Source organism: Myotis nattereri (genome assembly GCF_964212035.1).
Source record: "Myotis nattereri genome assembly, chromosome: 11".
Lineage (NCBI taxonomy): Eukaryota > Metazoa > Chordata > Mammalia > Chiroptera > Vespertilionidae > Myotis > Myotis nattereri.
Genome location: NC_138086.1, coordinates 49,084,761 through 49,103,712, shown reverse-complemented (window position 1 = coordinate 49,103,712; position 18,952 = coordinate 49,084,761). Strand labels below are relative to the sequence as shown.

The 18,952-nt window shown below is 41.5% G+C and overlaps 1 protein-coding gene across 2 annotated transcripts in view; it reads left to right on the top strand.

Moving 5' to 3' along the window:
• Positions 1-18,952, top strand: part of COL28A1 (collagen type XXVIII alpha 1 chain) — a gene marked incomplete at its 5' end in the record, with an annotated part of 138,532 nt that overhangs the window by 107,360 nt on the left and 12,220 nt on the right. For both annotated transcript variants that reach the window (XM_081101761.1, XM_081101762.1), the window contains 6 exons: positions 7,378-7,446; positions 7,949-8,029; positions 8,119-8,154; positions 13,714-13,750; positions 15,847-16,395; positions 17,897-18,030. In XM_081101761.1, the coding sequence (XP_080957887.1) occupies positions 7,378-7,446; positions 7,949-8,029; positions 8,119-8,154; positions 13,714-13,750; positions 15,847-16,395; positions 17,897-18,030 (906 nt within the window). The remainder of the gene's footprint in view (positions 1-7,377; positions 7,447-7,948; positions 8,030-8,118; positions 8,155-13,713; positions 13,751-15,846; positions 16,396-17,896; positions 18,031-18,952) is intronic.

Sequence of the window (18,952 nt, the reverse complement as noted above, 5' to 3'; positions counted from 1 at the left end):
AAGGCAAACAAGAGGAGAAGCTGAAGAAAGAATGGTAAATTGATTTATTCTAGGATGTCTTGGGAGACACTACTAAATGATAGAATGGGTTTAGATGTTTAATACGTTTGCACAATTGCATCCTGCAAAGAAAATTCAGTGAAAAAGTAAAATGCTTCCTTGTCTCATAGCTTCTACTGCAAGAGCTCACCACCTAGAATGTTCCAGCTGACCTTTGACTGAAGGTTAGCCAGAAGTTTCCTTTGTTTTCAGTAAGTAACCAGGCCTCTGCATTTTCTCAGACAAGACCATAAATCTTGATAGAGAAGAAAGCCAGGCTTCTGGCTGAGCTGAAATACTGGAGATACCTTTTCTAATTTTGACTTTAGCCCTTTTTCTTTTAGCAAGAAAAGAAAAGTGATAAGGTAGAAAGCAGATCAACAGTAAAAGGGTGTAAAGATATATTAAAAAATAGAATGGTAACGTATTTTTACTGAAGTGAGCCCGAGTTTGGGCCAAAATCTCATTTAGGTATCATAATTGGGTTTTATTTCTTACCATCCACATTTTAGGCTGAGCCAATAAGCAAGTGCTGAAATCCTAGAAGACATCATAAAATTTTTCCCCAATAGTAGATTCCTAGAACTCTCCTGTAAATGTGCAATGAGTTGTCTCTATGTCCTAAATAATTCTCTCTATTATTACTTATGAGATGACAGAGGGGACTTCAGAGGCATTAACTTGAACAGGAAGGGAAAGTGGTAGCTGAGGGCTCCCTTTCGGGCTGTGCAGTCCAGGTGTCCCACTCTCTCGATTAGCTTTTATATCATCCCCACAGATAAAGTCACAGGATGTTGGAAGTTAACCAATATCAAGCTTATAAACTGCCTGTGTCCAAGTGAGGCAATGCTACTGATGGTTTAAAAGGTTGAACTGATCTTGGTATGAGTATAAGTCCTGGAGCAACAGGTTTCTGGCAACCTTGTGGGTCTCTTGAATTTAAAGAGCAGAAGTTGTCCCTGGGTAGGGAGAACCCCACAACTGTGTCTTTGCTTTAGGTCTCTTGGAATTCTTTCAGCCTATGGGTTCCCAAACTTTGGGTTGGTAAAATACCCGTATACTCATATGCTTCAGCTCCTCTAGCACTGATAGATGATATATTTTTGCAATCATTCAGTGCATTCATTCATTCATTTTATATATCATTTTAATCCTCACCTGAGGATATTGATTTCAGAGAGAAAGGAAGGGAAAGAGAGAGAAACATTAATCAGTTGCTTCTTACACATACCCTGACCAGGGATCAAACCCACAGTCTAGATCAGCCGTGGGCAAACTACGGCCCGCGGGCTGGATCCAGCCCATTTGAAATTAATAAAACTATTGAAAAAAAAGACCGTACCCTTTTATGTAATGATGTTTAATTTGAATTTATATTAGTTCACACAAACACTCCATCCATGCTTTTGTTCCGGCCCTCCGGTCCAGTTTAAGAATCTATTGTGGCCCTCGAGTCAAAAAGTTTGCCCACCCCTGGTCTAGATAAATGCCTTGACTAGCAATTGAACCCGCAATCTTTATTTTATTTTATTTTGTTTATGGGACAACTCCAACCAGCTTAACCCACTCAGTCAGGGCTATTTTAATTTTTAACTTTTATTTTAAAACTAGAGGCCCAGTGCATGAAAATCGTGCACTGTGGGTGGGGGGTCCTTCAGCCTGGCCTGCGCCCTCTCGCAGTCAGGGAGCCTTTGGGGATGTCTGACTGAAAGCTTAGGCCTGGTCCTGCTGCACTCACCAGCCATGAACCCGGCTTCTGGATGAGGGGTGCTCCCCCTGTGGGAGCACAGTGACCATCAGGGGACAGCCCCTGCGTTGAGCATCTGCCTCCTGGTGGTCAGTGTGCATCATAGCAACCGGTTATTCCACCGTTCAATTTACATGTTAGCCTTTTATTATATAGGATAATTTCAGACTTAAAGAAAGTTGCAAAGATAGTACAAAAACTTAATTCCCATACACCCTTTATCCAGATTTCCTAAATGTTAACATACCACATTTGTTTGATCAAACTGTGTATGCAAATGTAAACACACAATTATTATTTATCTGAAACACCTGAGAGTAAGTTGCAGATATGATATCCCTTTAACCCTCAATACTTTATACTTTTCATGCAATAAGCATGTTCTTTTATGTAACACAGTAAAATTAAAACCATCAGAAAATTTTTACAGTCATGTGTTGCTTAATGATGGCTATGTGTTCTAAGAAATATATCATTGGGTGATTATATCATTGTGGGAGTACCACAGAGTGCACTTACAGAAACCTAGATGGTATAGCCTGCTATACACCTAGGCTACATGGCATAGCCTATTGTTCCTAGGCTACAAACCTGTACAGCACATTACTCTACTGTATACTGTGGGTAATTATCACACAATGGTAAGTTTTTATGTATCAAAACATCTACATATAAAAAAGTCCCATTTAAATATGGTATAAAGGCACCTGTATAGGGCACTTAATATGAGAGTAGCTTGCTGGACTGGAAGCTGCTCTGGGTGAGTCAGTGAGTGAGTGGTAAGTGAGTGTGAAGAGACATTACTGTCCACAACTGTAGACTTTATAAGCTCTGCCCCACAAGCCCTTTTCCTGCTTCCTTCCAAGAGAGTCAGAAATAAAACAGCAAAGCTGTCAGTGCTACTCCATGAACAGGGGTATGGGCTGGGATGATTGGAAATAGTGAGGAGAAACTGGGTGTATTATGTGTAGATCACCCTAACAGTTACTGTCAGCGGGGAGTGAAAAGTGGCCTGAGGATCAGTAGGAATAAGAAATCAAGGTGGAGACATGAAGGATCATAGGGGTTTGTCATGGCCATGTGGTTTGGTTATTGATGTTGGAGCAGTGGTCAGATTAAGGAACTTTGTGGTAATCATAATAAAGAGGGTACTTAACATGGAGAGGAGGTAGAACTGAGGACTCAATATTTGAGATAGGAAATTTGTTTTTGGTTCCATTGACCCCCTCTGGGACAAAGAGCTCTCTCTGGCATGGAATAGATGGAAGAAATAACACTTATGAATGCTTTACAACCTTACAACCCAAAACTATTTCCAAAATACAGGGATGGGCTCTACATGACCACAGAAAGCTTTTACCACAGTGTCAGTGGCACTTAATTCTCGTTAAGGTAGCTCTTGTGGATCTGTGTTCTTGTACAGGATCAACAAGATTTTACATGGTCTCATCACACTAGACCTGGAGGGCTGTAGCACCCTCTGAATATATGGCGCTGGGAGGACAGGCTTCTCACACTGAAATGGGTCAGTAGCTGACTGCTTGGGATGTAATCTGTGCACCCAAAACTAAGGTGCAGTGAGTGAGAGGGAATCTATTTCCAAACCCCACAGATATTGCTCCCAAGAGAGAAAAAAGTCCTCCTGCACAACACATCCTTCCGTTTCTTACAGGAAATTCAGCTCCATTAGAATCTTATGGGACCACCACCGAATGTGCGGTCTGTCATTGACTGAAACATTGCTTAGTGGTGCATGGACTGTGTTGATCTATTGCTAGTTAATCTATAGACCTTATTCAGTTTGCCAAGTGTTCTGTTAATTCTTTTTAATTGAAAAAAAATTCCATTTTTTAGCAAAGGATTAAATACAGAAAATGCGCCCTTTTAAGTACATACAGTTCCATGAGTTCCAGCAAATGCTTAGGGGACCTCTAATGGTCTGGGCTGAGGATGGTTTCCCGACCCTCCGCAAGGAATACGGCATCTCTAAAGGACTGGGCCCAGGATGCATATCTGCAGGTTTTATTCTATTTCCTTCTTCCAGCTGCCACAGGTTGTCATCTGTGCCCTGAAAATGACAGTGTTTGCTGTGCTTACCCCAGCAGCTTAAGATTTTTGTCCCATAGAGAGCTTTGTGCTTTTCCCTGGAGGACAGCTGCTGCTCTCTGCCCCGTCCGCACCACTGGGAGCTTCAGGGCCTGCCCTGCCTCAGTCTTCTCTTGAGCATTGGCGAGGTCCCCAGAGAAAAGCCTGCGAGGGGGTATGAATTTCCCTTGTGCCTGAAGCTCGTAGGGGTTCTCCCCTCTTATACTAGCTACATTCAGCCTTTAGCGATTTGTTAAAAATGTTAGTTGTCTTCGTCTTAGCAGGGTGTGTGACAGCTGGTGTTTCCGGCAGGAAATGAGTGGCAGTGTCCTACCTCTCCCTGGAGGAGCCTGTGTCCTTAGACGAGTTAGTTGGTTGCCTTGCAAACACAGCTCTATGACAGATTCATGGAAAGTTGTGATTTCATAGATTCGTTAGCATTTTCTGTTATTTTAAGAATGAAGGTGGCCTATTTCTGGTTTTATACCTCCTAACTAGAAGACCAACATCTATTTTATATTTTTTGATCATCTGTGAATTTTACCTTACTGAGAAAACATTTGGAAAGAAAAACTATTATTTCCTGACATATCAGTAATGAAAAAAAATCTATTAAAATAGTCAGGTAGTTGGGCATTCTCCTTGGAAAGTTCTCTCCCAGAGAACAGGCAATCATATGCAAAATTAAAAAGATCGTGTCTTTAAACAGGAAAGATCCAAGAGTAAGAAGCTGGCTGACATTTAGAAGTAATTATATCTTCAGATAGACAGGTTCTTTCCTGCAGTTGCTTCTGACTCATGCAGAAATCATTGTATGTCATTTTCCTGACCCTTGTAAGGAAAAAAAATCTGATTGGATAGCATTCACCTCTGCAGAGCTGAGGCATGGACTTACTTGCTAAAGGCTTTTAGCTAGAGAGTCTGCTCTGAAAATTATATAAAGCCTGAAAGTATTTTGAAGGTGAACTGGTGATTAAACAACAGAGAAAAAACCTCTATTATAGGGAAACCCAGCTGCCTGGAATAGTTGCAGTGTTCACAATCCTATATAATAAAAGGGTAATATGCAAATTGACCCTAACTGTGGAATGACCAGGAATGACTGGTCGCTATGATGTGCACTGACCACCAGGGGGCAGACGCTCAATGCAGGAGCTGCCCCCTGGTGCTCCCACAGGGGGAGCTCCGCTCAGCCAGAGCCTGGCTAACGTCTGTCCTACTGCAGCTTGTTGGATATCCCCCAAGGGTTCCTGGGCTGCCAGAGGGATGTCTGATTGCCAGCTTAGGCCTGATGCCCTGGGGAACGGGCCTAAGCTGGCAGGTGGACATTCCCTGAGGGGTCCTAGACTGCGAGAGGGCACAGGCTGGCCTGAGGGACACCCTCTGAGTGCATGGATTTTCATGCACCGGGCCTCTAGTTATATATAAAATGTCTATACTATGAAGTAATGCAAAATAAATTTCTGAACATGATGCTGACCCTAACATGATAATTGGCTACTGGGAGGTTTTCCCCTCGAGGCACCTCAATGAAGCCACAGCAACTTTTAACTTTGTTAGGAAGTTGTGTCATTTCTTAAAAGCAGCTAGTCAGTCATAAACATTTATTGAACATATTTCCATATCAGCTACTGTAGGAATCTGAAAGATTGTAAAAGAAATAATTATGCTGAATAATTGCCAGAGAGTATTGATTCCTTTCTGGACCTACTTTGGCTAAATATATAATTCCCAGTGAAAATTCACCGTCACACAACAATCCCAGCTCCTGTGACTGTCACACTGTTCTGGCCTTTGAGGTGGGGACAAAGCCAAGCATAGGTGTCCTTTTAGTGTTCTCCCATGAACCTCTAGTCTCCCCTACACTTGGCTAGGAACTCTCCTGACCCCTCGACCAGTGGCCTCATGCATCTACTTGACAACCCCAAACTACCTTGTAACCAGGTACATGGTTAAATGAAGAAGTCCTCAGTCACCTACACACACACACACACACACACACACACACACACACACACACAACAAACCTGAGAAAACTAATTTATGCCAAAGTATCATTTCCTGATACATCTTTGTTAAGGGGATAGGTTTCTTATACTAAAAATTTTTTTCTTTAATTAGAAGAGAGAATGGGAGACTCGGGAGGGTATCCTTCCACTGTCTTCATACCACTCTGTGGACTGGCCAACTTGTCTGTATGTAGAATGATGCGTATCAATTTCCCAGACAGGTTTCCTCTCTCCTTTGGGAAATGGAACTGGATTCATGGGAGTTTCAAGAGTATCTGTACTATTTCATTTTTTAATATAATGGTGTGTAGATGAATGTTTATCTTTTTCCCTGTGAATTGTGTGTGTCTACAATATTTCATTATAACATTTAAAAAAAAGGATTTTATTGACTTTAAAAGCTTGAAAGCTCCTGCATGAACTAGAAAAGGAGGCTCAGGAATACTGATACTTAAAGTCACACTGGTCTCCAACAGTATGGTCATTACCAGAGTGAAAGGGAGTTGGGGGAGGTAAAATAGAGTAAAGCAGGAATAAATGGTGATGGAAGGAGACTTGACTTAGGATGGCGAACACACAATACAATATGCAGATGATGTATTATAGAATTGTGCCCCTGAAACCTATATAATTTTATTAACCAATGTCAACCCAATAAATTCAATTTAAAAAGAGTTACAGCAGTCTCTAAGCAAGCCTCTGTGGCCCTTTTCAGGAGTGGCTTCTAGAGCCCATCCCGCCTCCTGGAGTAGTGGCTCTCAAGCCTCTGCAAGCCTATAACAAAATGCATATTTGACCCCTCCCCTCCCCCCCCCTTGATTCTCATTTAGTTGATCTTTTTATTAAGCATGCCAGTGATCCTAGTGTAATACCTTTGAGAAAGATGCTGAAGGTAAGCAAGCAAATCAGATCCCAGGAGCCCATGGTCCTTCAGACCTTTGCCACAGACTCATGGCTAATAATGGTCTAGAGCAGTGGTTCTCAACCTTCTGGCCCTTTAAATTCAGTTCCTCATGTTGTGACACAACCATACAATTATTTTCATTGCTACTTCATAACTGTAATGTTGCTACTGTTATGAATCATAATGTAAATATCTGATATGCAGGATGATCTTAGGTGACCCCTGTGAAAGGGTCGTTCGACCGCCAAAGGGGTCGCGACCCACAGGTTGAGAACCGCTGGTCTAGAGAGAAGTACAGGTTGCATATAGGATCCAAGCAGCATCAGTATGATGACTCTTCTCATTAGTGATTATTACTGTGTCATGATTAACATCATGAAAACGCTTTAAACCTGGGTGACTTAAGTGGAGGGGCAGGTAGGGGAGCAGGAGAAAATGTTAAGATATGCTGGGGAAATTTAAAAACAACTCCTGAAATGAAGACATTATAATTTTTCAAATTAAGGGGCACTAAATTTAGATAAATAGATTCATGTTGTTACAAATTATCAGGGAAAATGAACAGGAACATCCCTTTCTCATATTGTGTGTAGGGGGAGCAAGGACCTCAAGGCTTTCCAGGACCAAAGGGCATGGCAGGCCGTGGCTTCCCTGGCCAGAAGGTAAGCATTTCAGACCTTAAAAAATCTCAACTGCTTAACTTGAACTTGAAGAGCTCTCATATATTTGTTATTCTTCTCCTAACAAATTCTCAGAGGGAAAAATCCATTTGAAAGTAAATCCTTATGTATTTCCTTTCCTAACTTACAAACATGTTTACTTTATAAAATCTCATTTCCTTCATTCTTCAAAGCCAGCTGATAAAAGAATAAACCCTTACAGCATAGCATGTAGAAGATACTAGATAACTCAGGTGTAAAATTATATAATAGCTGGTCTCCAGAGGCCAGTGAGCTGAGCCAATGGTACCTCAAGGTCTCCTCACTTTGAGAGCTCTGGTTCATGATGAATTAGATTATGGTCCCTGGGGGGCGGGGGTGGGTGGGTGTAAATAAAATGCCCCCATTTTTCTCCTATCAGGCATCTGTAGTTATAAATAAACAGAATTTCTGAGTTTTTAATAATATTCACATTTTAAACTTCCCTTTTCACTATATTTTAAAGGGAGAGCACGGAGAACGGGGCGATGTGGGAAAAAAAGGCAATAAAGGGGAAATTGGAGAGCCTGGATCACCAGGAACACAGGCAAGAAGTGATTTTTAAAGTCTTACTGTAATTACATAGGTTAACTACGTAGTTCCTATGTTGACTCTTATTCTTTTTCTGCTAAGCAGGGGTTACAAGGACCAAAAGGAGAGCAAGGCCTTACAGTGAGTACCAATCCTAGAGGCTAATTGAGGGTTTGTACTTGCAAAATTATTACATTCAGGTTTTAGCTTTAGAACTATGAGTTCTTTTGATGCAGAGTTCCCATTGCTGTTTAAATGACAGCACTGCTAACAACTCCAGTGTTGACATAGACGCACGAGGTAACTGAATCTGAATGTGAAGGAGAAATATCACCCAGCAACCTTCACCTGGCCTCGTGATGGAGACCTGTGACTGCTCCCCCCTGACCCCTGGTAGATGAAAGTCAACAAGGAAGATAGCTGTTTATAAGAAGTCAAATAACCAAATGACTTTTCATTATACACAATCCTTCACATTTCAGAACGGGGGCTCTTTTTTCCTCCGCCAATTTCTTTAGGAAGCGCTCTGAGGAGAAGGGCAATCACAGTATTTTTATGTACTGATTCACGAATTCAAATATTTGTGAAGTATCTACAAACTGTTCCCTACTCGTCTCCCTACACCACTGAAACAAAAAAGCAACTCTTTAAAGTCCCACAGGGTGGAAACATTCCAGAATTTTTTACAGCAAAGTCTAATTCTTCCTTTCTGAATTGAAAGCCCCATATCTTCTGGAGTAGAGAAGAAAAAAGGACTTTCTCTTTTTTCCCTTTTTGATTTTTTTTTGTGTGGATCATGGTCTGGGGATGCTGATCCTAGGTACTGTGCTGGGAAAAACCAGGTGTGACGGGGGTGAGAGCTCTGGTAGTAAAGGTGAGAGACGAGAGCTGGTTATGTGACAAACAGAACTGCACTTGTTTTTCTTTATGGCCCATCTGCCTTTATCTTGTCGTTCTTCCCCACCACAAGTCAGCCCCGTCTTGTGCCCAAGATGTCTATGGTGGGTGAAACAGCTGCATATGCAGCAATTCTTCCCCAAAAGTAGCAGGGGAGAGTGTATGTAAAATGCCCAGAGGAATGGTCCCCATAGGTTTATACCTCCCTCCTGTTACAACATGGGGAGGGGAACTGGTTTCCTTCATCCATTCATTTGTTCATTCACTTCACCAACATGTCTTGGGTGTGTACTCCAGGTCAGGCTCTGAGAGAGACTATATCTCTGGACTCAAGGAGCTCACAGCCCGGTAGAGAGAAAGACAGACAAAGAATGTTCACCTAAAGTTTGGTAAATGCTGTGATAGAAGTAGGTATGTGGGTCTGGAGCAGACAAAATGATCTCTGATGATGTTTGCATGCAAGATGGGTTTTTATCTCTTAAACAGAAGGTTTTTAAATAAGAGGCAGAGATCTTAGAAATGGAGATATGATTCTTCTGACTTTGACTTTCTGGATTCTAGAAAAAGGGACTAGCAGGAAGGGATGAGTGAAAAAAGAGAGGATTTGTATTCAATAAAAATCTGGAATGTGACCTGGACCATGTTAGGCTCCTTCATATCAGTAGTATCCTTACCCAGGACTGTAGGGTGCCTGGGTACCATGCTTTAGAGGCCCACCTCTGGACCTCCAGCCCTTCTCTCGCTACAATCTTTCCCCCAGGGGAGGAGACCTCATGGCCAATGGGCACAACCACCCTGAGCACCTGCCTCCTCTGTACTACACTCTGGATACACAGGATCCCAGAATTGCTTGCCCAAATGGCCCCGTTGGAGAGCTGACAGCACTGGCTTGTATGCATGGGCCCACCCAAGAGAGGATCTGAACAGAGCTTGGAAGTGAGGACTGTGTTCACCCCATGAATGTTAGCCATGCCCCTTGCAGCATAGGACTAGTGAAGATGGGGTGCAATAAGAAGGGGTCATACTATGGGCCACAACCCTCTCTTGCCCAAGACTTCACATTTCCACATGTCAGCTCCATGAGGAAGGTAGTAGTATTATCTCCCTTGACATGAAGACATGCTAAGTCAGACAGAAAGCTTGAGCAGTATGTCCGAAGTCATCTTGCTAGCAAGCAGTAGAGCCCTTACAGGCAGATAGGCTTGTCTGATGCCAAATGCAGGCTGCTCCCCCATGATAGCTGTTCTTGGCAGGCCCTTTCCTCTCCCTGCCCCTATTCTCTCCTGATCAAATATATTCCCAAACAGTTATCAGTTGCCTAGTCATTAGAGACTAACAAACTCCTCTTTTAAGGGGCTGATACCATTGATGGAGTTGAATGTTTTCATCTTTATGCCAAATTGCTTCAACAAGACTGTTTCTCTGCTTGTTCCTTGCCCGAGCTGGTTTGGCTCAGTGGAGAGCGTTGGCTTGCAGACTGAAGGGCCCGGGTTTGATTCCAGTCAAGGGCACATGCCCAGGTTGTGGGCTCCATCCCCAGTGGGGGTGTGCAGGAGACAGACAATCAATGATTCTCTCTCATCATTGATGTTTCTATCTCTCCCTCTCCCTTCCTCTCTGAAATCAATAAAAAAATATATATTTAAAAAATGATCTCCTTTTAAAATAAAAGTGTGATCAGATCACTTCTCTGCTTCAGGCCATATATCTTCTCATTGGCCAGGATATAGTCCACTCTGCAACATGACACAGAGATCTTTTAGAGTTCATCTGTCTTCCATATCTCCTATTATTCTTTCTGCCACATACCCTGGGTCATAAGTTTACTCAAGAACTGTAATGCACTGTGCTTTGTGTGCTTTGTCCCCTGCCTGGAACACTCCTCTTCCCCCAATCTCACATCCCATCCTAATCTGATCAGAGTCTTCCTCCCTGGACCACAGTTTCACCCCCACTCTCCCACCCTGGAATTCCCTGCAGACCAACATGGTTCCTTGGTCAATCTAACAGCATAGTACTTACAAAAGTATTTGTTTGTCTGCTTCTTACTTGACTGTGAATCTTTTGAGGGGTATAAATTTGATGCCTTCATCATTGGCAACAAATAATCAAAGTATTTATTAGCAATTTTAGTGGAAGGGATGAAACTATTCCAGTCACATAAAAGCAAAGAAATGAGAAAAAAATGGATATACACATATGATTAAAGCATTTCAGATATGGTTATCCAATAAAAGCCCCCTGAAAATAATTAAAATGCAATTTTGATATAAAAATTATTCTTACAAGTAAATAAAAGAAAAATATTCTAACAAAAAATGGACAAAGAATATATAAAGACTGTGCACAGAGAATACAACTTGAAAACATTTGTATAAATAAAATTTAGCTTCACTAATAATTGAATAAGTATAATTTAAAACAATGAAGAAGAGATAAACCAAAGGACATATATACTTATATACTTAGCCCATAGACAAGTGCAATAGGGTAGTGAAGACCTATGGGGCAGGGGGTATGAAGGGGCTGGGAGAAGGGGGATAGGAGGTGGATAAAAGGGGGAAAGTGGGAGATATCTGTAATACTAACAATAAAAAATATATTAAAAACTAAATAAAACAATGAGATAGTTTGCTCTATTAAATGCCAAAGATTATGCAATAATAATAACCAGTATTGTGTGTCTAAAATAAACAGGTTTTCTTCTATACTCTGTTAGAGTTGTCATCACTACAACTTTTCTGCAGGGCAATTTGGCAGAATGCATCAAGAGCCTTAAAATGGCCATGCATTTGATGTCAATAATCAAGTAATATGGAAATTAACTATGATATCACATTAAATGAAAAACTATAATTATAAAACTTGGTATATAGTATTCATTTATAAAAAATGAAACATAAATATATACATTTCCCCTTTCTAGACCCATCCTAATTTCAGATTTCTTAAATGCCTCAGTAAATGTAAAAAAGCAAGACAAGGCCTGAAAAAAAAATAACTGTTGACTTTCTCATTTTTATATAATTTTATTAATATTGTATTGGGAGTTCTTTTAAAATAGCCACTTGGAATCATTGGCTTCTACTTAAATTATAGTGTAAAAATATTAAATTTAAATGCCCTGAATATTCCCCATACATGTTTCTGTTAAGTCATGTCACCAGCAATGTCACCTTCACCCCAATTCTGTCATTAGAGATTTTTTTCTTTAAAACTTTACTTTGCAACTGTTAAATTTTATCTTCTTAGATTAGGTCCATCGCTCCTTCCTGCTGAGATTTTCTGGGCTCCTGTTTCTTTCATCTATGAGTTAATCATCACAGTCAGCTCCTGTCTTTGGCAAATGTACAATCCTGCCTTCTCTAGTCTCATCCCAGTTATCTGAAAGCATGCTACTCAGGGCGGGGCCTCAGCAGATTTACTTCTGGTACCCAGCTCCCGCTGGGCCCTTCTGAGGGAGCTGATGGGCAGCAGGACCGGGAAGCAGCATTCAGAACACTGGGACATTTCGTGAAAGCGTCAAAGAGAGTATTAGGAAACAGGAGAGGGGACTTGCACAATTGGGGAGTGGTACAGAAAAAGAGGAGGGGATACAGCATAGAATATACTGTTTTTTGGCCCTGGTGTTTGTCTTGGTTGCTCAGTACTTGTGGGTTAAATCATGTAACTGTTTGCATGCATGGCTCACACCACTGTAGGTAGTACCAGTGGTGCCCCTTATCCACAGGGAATATGTTCCAACCCGCCCCCCTTCCCCTGACCCCAGTGGATGCCTGAAACTACAGCTAGTACCCTATATATACTATGTTTTTTTCCTATGCATACCTATGATATAGCTTAATTTATAAATTAGACATAGCAAGAGATTAACAATAAAACTAATAATAAAATATAACGATTATAACAATCTACTGTAATAAAATTTATGTGAATGTGATCTCTTTCTATCAAAATATCTTCTTTTACAGATAGAAGATTCACTCTTATTGTAGGTCTTAGCAACCTCAACTTAGGAGTTTTTCCCCTGATTAAGTGGAGAATTTTTACCTTTTTCACTTAAAGGACGCAGTTTCTGGTTTCTCTTTGGCATATCCAAATTTGCAGTATCACTACTCTTGTGCTTTGGGGCCATTAGTAAGTAAAATAAAGGTTGACAGTCGATTTGACAACCAAGATGGCTACTGAGTGACTAATGTTTGGGATGGGGGCAGGGAGGAAGGATGTGGGGGAACCATCTACAAAGCGGATACTCAGGGAACAGGGATGAATCACACCTCGGGTGGGATGGAGTGGGACAGCACGAGATTTCATCTTGCTACTCAGAACAGCACAAAATTTAAAACTTATGACTTGTTTATTTCTGGAATTTTCTATTTAATATTTTCAAACTGCAGTTGACTGCAGGTAACTGAAACCATGGAAGGTAAAACCATGGGTGGGGGTGGGGAGTCCTTTTTGGGACCAGACGCTGTGGGAAGAGCTCTCTGTGTGTGATCCTGTTAAATCATCCACAGCCCTAAGACACAGACACTGTTAAATTACCTAATGCCCAAGGTCATACAGCTAATAAATGCTGGAGCCACAATTTGAATTCCGAAAGTCTGAGGTATTACATTACACAACTCAAACACACTGAGTTATGATACATTATAACCAACTTTTAACCTCTGTGCTACTTATTTTCTGGAGTGGAAGCATTAAATCAAATGACCCAATGCTGATTGTAATAAGACTTATCTTTTATGACTATAGAAAAATATTATGGTCATACTATTAATACATATTCTTTTTTTCCTCCAGAGAGAAGAAGTTATCAAACTTATTGTTGAAATATGTGGTAAGATTTGACTATAAAAAAACACACAAACCTTTAAAGTACCAATCCTGCTGTGTTCTGTGTTGGTCTAGAGATAATGTGTTCACCAGAAGATGTATATTGTGTAGCTCATGAGAATGTTTGAAGTTCATTTGAAAAGTCAGTAGGAAACTGAAAGGAAGCATTGAGAGGGGCAGTGGGAATCCTAATTTAAGAAATGAAAGTAATCTCCCTGGTGATTAAGAAGCGTGAGACCTGCCTGGAGTCAGTGGGCAGCCAGGCATTCTGTAAGCCCAGTGTCATTTATCTTCAGAGACATTTATCTGAGCTTGGGAAGAAGAAAGTAACAAAGGAAATATGACCACAGGGGCCTAACTGGTATCTGAGTCCAGCCTGGCTGGTGATGATCATGTCTGTGTTTTTCCTGAAGCAAGTCTTTCTGAATTGAGATTTGAGCACTAGTTCTAGAGTGCATTCTACCCAAAAGGCAGGAAGACAGTCAGGAGGTCCTCTTGCTTCACAACTATTTTTAAATACCTCTACATGTTTGGTCAAATACATTAGACTTAAAATAGAGTTACCAGAGAGAGGAAGTAAAGCGGTTAGCCCAAAGGCAATAGATTAATGGAATAATACAGACAAGCGAACCTTCTGTGTTTAAACAGGACAGGTGCAGGAATATCACTGTTCTTCCATACAGAGATCCCCAGAACTGGCTTGTCACCCCCAAATCTTCTGGACTTTAAGAACCAACCTGGGACTCTACATGTTGTGGGGACAGGCCAAATTTTAGACATGATTTCTGAGTTCTAGAAGCTCTGTAAAAATAGCAACTTTCCTCATGATTTTTTGTGGTAGATTGTTGGGCAATAGGAGGATGAATAAACCAATGGATCCCTGATAATTCTTAATGCCTGGGGACTCTGGCAACTGCCTTGAATGATAAACCCTAAATAGAAGTTGTTTATTGACTAGCATTCTCATTACCCTCAAAAGGTTTCATAGTATGGTATGAATGGCTGGCTGGCCTCATCGATAAGATGGGAGCCACTTTAGTGGACATGGTGGGCAACTAGGAACATAAACTAGAGTAGCTCTTCTTTTTTTTTATTAACCACATCAATGTGTTTATTTTTTTAACTAGAGGCCCAGTGCATGAGATTCGTGCACTGGAGGGAGGGAGGGTCCCTCAGCCCTGTCTGCACTCTCTTGCAGTCCAGGAGCCCGCAGGGGATGTCCGACTCATGGCTTAGGCCCTCTCCTCCTGCCACTGCTTTTGCACTTGCCAGCCATGAGCCCAGCTTCTGGCTGAGCGGCACTCCCCCTGAGGCAGTGCACTGACCACTAGTGGGTAGCTCCTGCATTGAGCATCTGCCCCCTGGTGGTCAGTGCACATCATAGCGACTGGTCATTCTGCCCATCGGTCAGTTTGCATATTAGCCTTTTATTATATAGGATATTTATTAAATTGGGGTGACACTGATCAACATAAACATAAAGGTTTAACATGTAGGCTTCTATGTTATAAGAGCTGTATATTGCACTGTGTGTCCTCCACCCAAAGTGGACAATTCTTGTGTACAATTAAAAGCCCTAATCCTTCCCCCATGATTAAAATTTTTCATCACATTACTTTACCCGTTGGCTATGCCAATGAGCTAATCTCTGTTTTCATGTAAGGATGAGGTTGAAGACTGAAATATTAGCTTTCAGATTCAGATTAAATACAAATGGTGGAATGACAAATTTAAGAGAGTGTAATCTCTTAAGGAGGGGGGATGTAATCAGGAAGGCAGACATAGAGGATGCTGACTCTTAAAAACATTTTAGTTTTTAATCTGAGAAACTGGAACACAGTACTTATTATTTTATCATCTACAGTGTTTTATGTGTGTGTGTGTGTTTTTTAATGAATTATTCTTTTAAAAGAGTCAGGTATAGAAACCAGATGGGAAACCAGTTGTCAGCTGTGTCCACAGTCACAGGAAAGGAAAGTAATAATCCAGGTCTCAGGCTCACCTGTGCCCATTTCTCCCCACCCTCACCAACCTGCTATGAATCAGCGATGTTTAGAGTTTCATTCCTACAATGTCTCTGTCTCGACATTCATTTTTTAGGTTGTGGGCCCAAATGTAAAGAGACTCCGCTAGAGCTGTTGTTTGTGATTGACAGCTCAGAAAGTGTGGGGCCCAACAACTTCCAGATCATCAAAAATTTTGTGAAGACTCTGACTGACCAGGTGGCTCTGGACCTTGCCACAGTCCACATAGGCATCATCAACTACAGCCATAAGGTGGAGAAGGTGGCTCCTTTGATGGAGTTCTCCAGCAAGAATGACTTCAAGCTGGCTGTGGACAACATGCAGTACCTTGGGGAAGGCACCTATACGGCCACAGCTCTTGATGAAGCCAACCAAATGTTTGAAGCTGCAAGGCCAGGTGTAAAGAAAGTGGCCTTGGTCATCACTGATGGGCAGACAGATACCCGAGATAAAAAGAATCTGACACAGGTGGTGAAGAATGCCAGGGACAACGATGTGGAAATATTTGTGATAGGGGTGGTGAAGAAAAATGACCCCAACTTCAAAATGTTCTACAAAGAAATGATTCTAATTGCTAATGATAGTAATCATGTTTATCAGTTTGATGATTTCATTACCCTACAAGGTAAGACTCAGCTCCAGGGGAAAGGCACTTTACGCTGTTCTTCCAAGTACCATGTCACTGGATTATCCTGAGCAAACATGGAAATTGGGAGGCTAATGAGACTCGTGCAAACGTTAAGTTGTAACATACACACTCCAGAAGGTTAAAACACTTAGTACCATCCCATTTCGAGAGTATAATCCCTTGTCCTTATTCATTAGTGACAAGTGCTGCGTTAGTTGGTCTTGGAACTAACTTGGGTATCTATGGTTGAAGGACATGGATGAAAAGAAAGAACAGAACTTGGGGGTATTGCTAAGATTAATGTTCAAAAAGTTACCCAACCTGAATAAGAGATGGAGCAAGCCAGCAGCAAGGCAGACAATAACCTTAGAATCAAAATTAATTAAGAAGTGCATGATGAATGAAAAAAAAATTATGGTAATCTAAAAAGAAGAGAGACACAAGGGGTTATTCTAGTTTAATCTCTGCTCTTATGAAAATGGATAATAAGTAAAGTTGATGTCAGGACTATCTTACAGAGAACCATTTTGAATATTCAATCAGTGCTAATGAGCTAGGTTTCCCTATGCTCCTTTACCCTTTCACATGAACTGAGGTCTCTGAATGAGGCAATTTAAGACCCCGCCTCACCTATGGTTGAAGGATGATCAGTATTGCTTTACAATGAAACATGTTCCAACTCTTTGGAAACTGATCATTCATTCCGGCAGAACCCCTTCCTGGCAAGATTGTGAAGGAAGGAAATTTTATGCTTAATGTGTTTGCAGGCTTCAGTTTGGCACCATCCTTCCTTCTCCACACCCTGGAAGTGAGGCCTGACATGGGCTAGCACAGACCCTTCTTGTCTAGCATAAACCCTGCTCTCAACCCACTCTGGGGACCAGCACGGCTGGCCCTACTTACACCTCCCCATAGTCTAGTTTCCCTTTTCTTCAGACCTTTCTAACCTGGGGTCCCAATTCCTTGACACCCAGTTGGATGACTAATGGGTTTGTCTGATATATTCAATCTCACTGGGCTGTTCATATCTTAGAATGACCAGCAGTATTACACATTTCAGAGACAAGTTCTATTTTAATAATTGAGGAGCTTTATCATCTAAACCCAAGGGTTATTAATGTGTTCCAGCCAGAGAGGGATATATTTGAGGGCTGGCTTGCCTTATGCTACTCTTAACCACCCATTAAACTTAGGAAGGGTGAGACTTGCCCCTTCCATGGAGTAGTTCATAGTTAATTGATGCTTTTGATAAGCAAGCATTTAAGTCATCCTTTTGCTTATTTGGCCCTCCTTCATATTTTATTACATTTAATTAAATTATTTTAGATGGCCTCTCATAGATGATGTAAAAATGTTTTAAAACTTAGTTCACCTAGCAGCTGACTTCATGTGATGGGAAAGTCTGTTTATTTTAAGGAGAATGTAGATCTCTTTAAACAGGGTTTGAGTAATGTTCCATTGCTCCTAAGATGTCTCTTTTCTACTTCTCTTTTAAAAGACACCCTGAAGCAAAGACTGTTCAAAAAAAATTGTTTGGATTTTGACTCCTACCTCATTAAAGTTTTGGGTTCATCGCCACTTCAAGAACTCAGTGTTTCCACTCCAGAGCCCCAGAAAGAAATGTCTGAATCAGTAAGTAACTGTCCTTATTAATTTGCGAGCTTAACATTGTGTTTTCTGTCTGTTTGACATCAAAGAACATCTTGCTTTTCACTGCCGTGAATCAACTGAGGGGTGTGTATTTTCCAGTTCTTGGCCCTAAATATTAGCTCTTTGTCTCCAGATTTCTAATTCTGAAATAGCTCTGGGGCTTGTGAGCATGAATATGAGATTTCTAAATATCTCTATCCTATATAATAAAAGGCTAATATGCAAATTACCTAACAGCAGAACGACCGGTCGCTATGATACGCACTGACCACCAGGGAGCAGATGCTCAATGCAGGAGCTGCTCCCTGGTGGTCAGTGCTCTCCCACAGGGTGAGTGCCGCTTAGCCAGAAGCCGGGCTCACGGCTGGCAAGCTCAGTGGCAGTGGCAGTGGCAGTGGCAGTGGCAGTGGCAGGAGCCTCTCCTGCCTCCACGGCAGCGCTAAGGATGTCCAACTGACAGCTTAGGCCTGTTCCCCTAAGCCATCAGTCGGACATCCCGCAAGGGCTCCTGGATTGCGAGAGGGTGCAGGCTGGGCTGAGGGACCCCCTTCCAGTGCACAAATTTTGTGTACCGGGCCTCTAGTATTTTATAATTATTTATTAAATGTTGCAAATAATATTTTTATATTAGACCCCTGCCACCACCAAAGCCATAATAGGCACTAGAACAGATGAATACTATACGATTTGAATCACCCATTTGCCATGCTTTGCAGATCCTTTCATACCAGGTCAAAACTCTTTCTTGTCTGTCTGTGTATCCACTGCCCATTTTGCACCCTCTCAGGTTTCTTCAAAGTGTATAATAGTCAACCTGCCACTATGCCCCAATCCAGGTCACATTCTTAGCTCATTTCTTATGATCAGAGCAGGGACTGGGAGGGAGGCTATGCAGGCATATGGT